Source organism: Aplysia californica, unplaced genomic scaffold (genome assembly GCF_000002075.1).
Source record: "Aplysia californica isolate F4 #8 unplaced genomic scaffold, AplCal3.0 scaffold00351, whole genome shotgun sequence".
Taxonomy (NCBI): domain Eukaryota; kingdom Metazoa; phylum Mollusca; class Gastropoda; order Aplysiida; family Aplysiidae; genus Aplysia; species Aplysia californica.
Genome location: NW_004797621.1, coordinates 144,618 through 145,641, shown reverse-complemented (window position 1 = coordinate 145,641; position 1,024 = coordinate 144,618). Strand labels below are relative to the sequence as shown.

Here is a 1,024-nt window from a genome sequence, read left to right as displayed (position 1 = left end):
TCATCATCATCATCATCATCATCATCATCATCATCATCATCATCATCATCATCGTCATGGATGTTGTAAGTGCAATATATGACAAAACACTCATTGATGGATACTTGAGAATAATAATGTAAGTTTTATGACAGTATGAAATCATCATCATCATCATCATCGTGTTTTAAAGTAGAAAAAATTATACGTGAGACTTGAATAGGGATTTCCCGTTTCATCGGATGTTCGTATAGGCCTGGTTGTTCAACGTTTCGCCAATAAGGCTTCATCAGGAACATAGTATCAGAGAAAAGAATCATCATCATCATCATCATCATCATCATCATCATCATCATCATCATCATCACTTTGACTATACACGCATCTTTTAATCAAACGAGGGATGTTGTCGACAGACGAAGCGGCTGTGAAACAGGGCAAAAATCTTATCCGTCTGGCATTCGGAAGTCCCGCTTTGGAGACCAATCCTCTTGTTGGAGTCCATTTCGACTTGAGGTGAGTGTCATCATTAGCATCTAAATTGTCATTTTCGAAATCATGATCATCATACTCATCATCATCATCATCAGCAGCAGCAGCAGCAACATTGTCATAGTTTTTTGTTGACAAGCAAAGTAGGGAGGGAGAGTCTTGATTGATTTTTAGTCAGAAAGTTCATGTACAATAATCTTTTTTTTTTCGTTTGTCTTTCTTTTTCTTTTTGTATTTTGTTGTTGTTGTTTTTTTCTTTTTTTCGTTTTGGAGGGGGTGGGTGTGGATGGGTAATATTGCTTTGAGGTTTTATGGCACTACTTTAGAATATATGGGTATCTTTTTTTTATCTAAAGCAGAACAAAGTGGCAGGCTATAAGATTATACAAATAACTCTATCATATACCTAAAACTTGACGAGCGTCCAATTCCACCGAGTCATGACATAATGCTGATTAAATTTGTCTCGGCCTGTCTGCTGAAACTCCTCTTAGCCTCTCTTTCTCTCTCTCTCTCTCTCTCTCTCTCTCTCTCTCTCTCTCTCTCTCTCTCT

The 1,024-nt window shown here is 37.4% G+C and overlaps 1 protein-coding gene across 1 annotated transcript in view; it reads left to right on the top strand.

Annotated features, from left to right (window-relative positions):
* The first annotated feature begins 382 nt into the window (after positions 1-382).
* The window catches only part of LOC118478051 (kynurenine/alpha-aminoadipate aminotransferase, mitochondrial-like), a 14,883-nt gene continuing 14,241 nt past the window's right edge, over positions 383-1,024 (top strand). The window contains exon 1 of the mRNA XM_035970969.1: positions 383-495. Within this exon, the coding sequence (XP_035826862.1) occupies positions 383-495 (113 nt within the window). The remainder of the gene's footprint in view (positions 496-1,024) is intronic.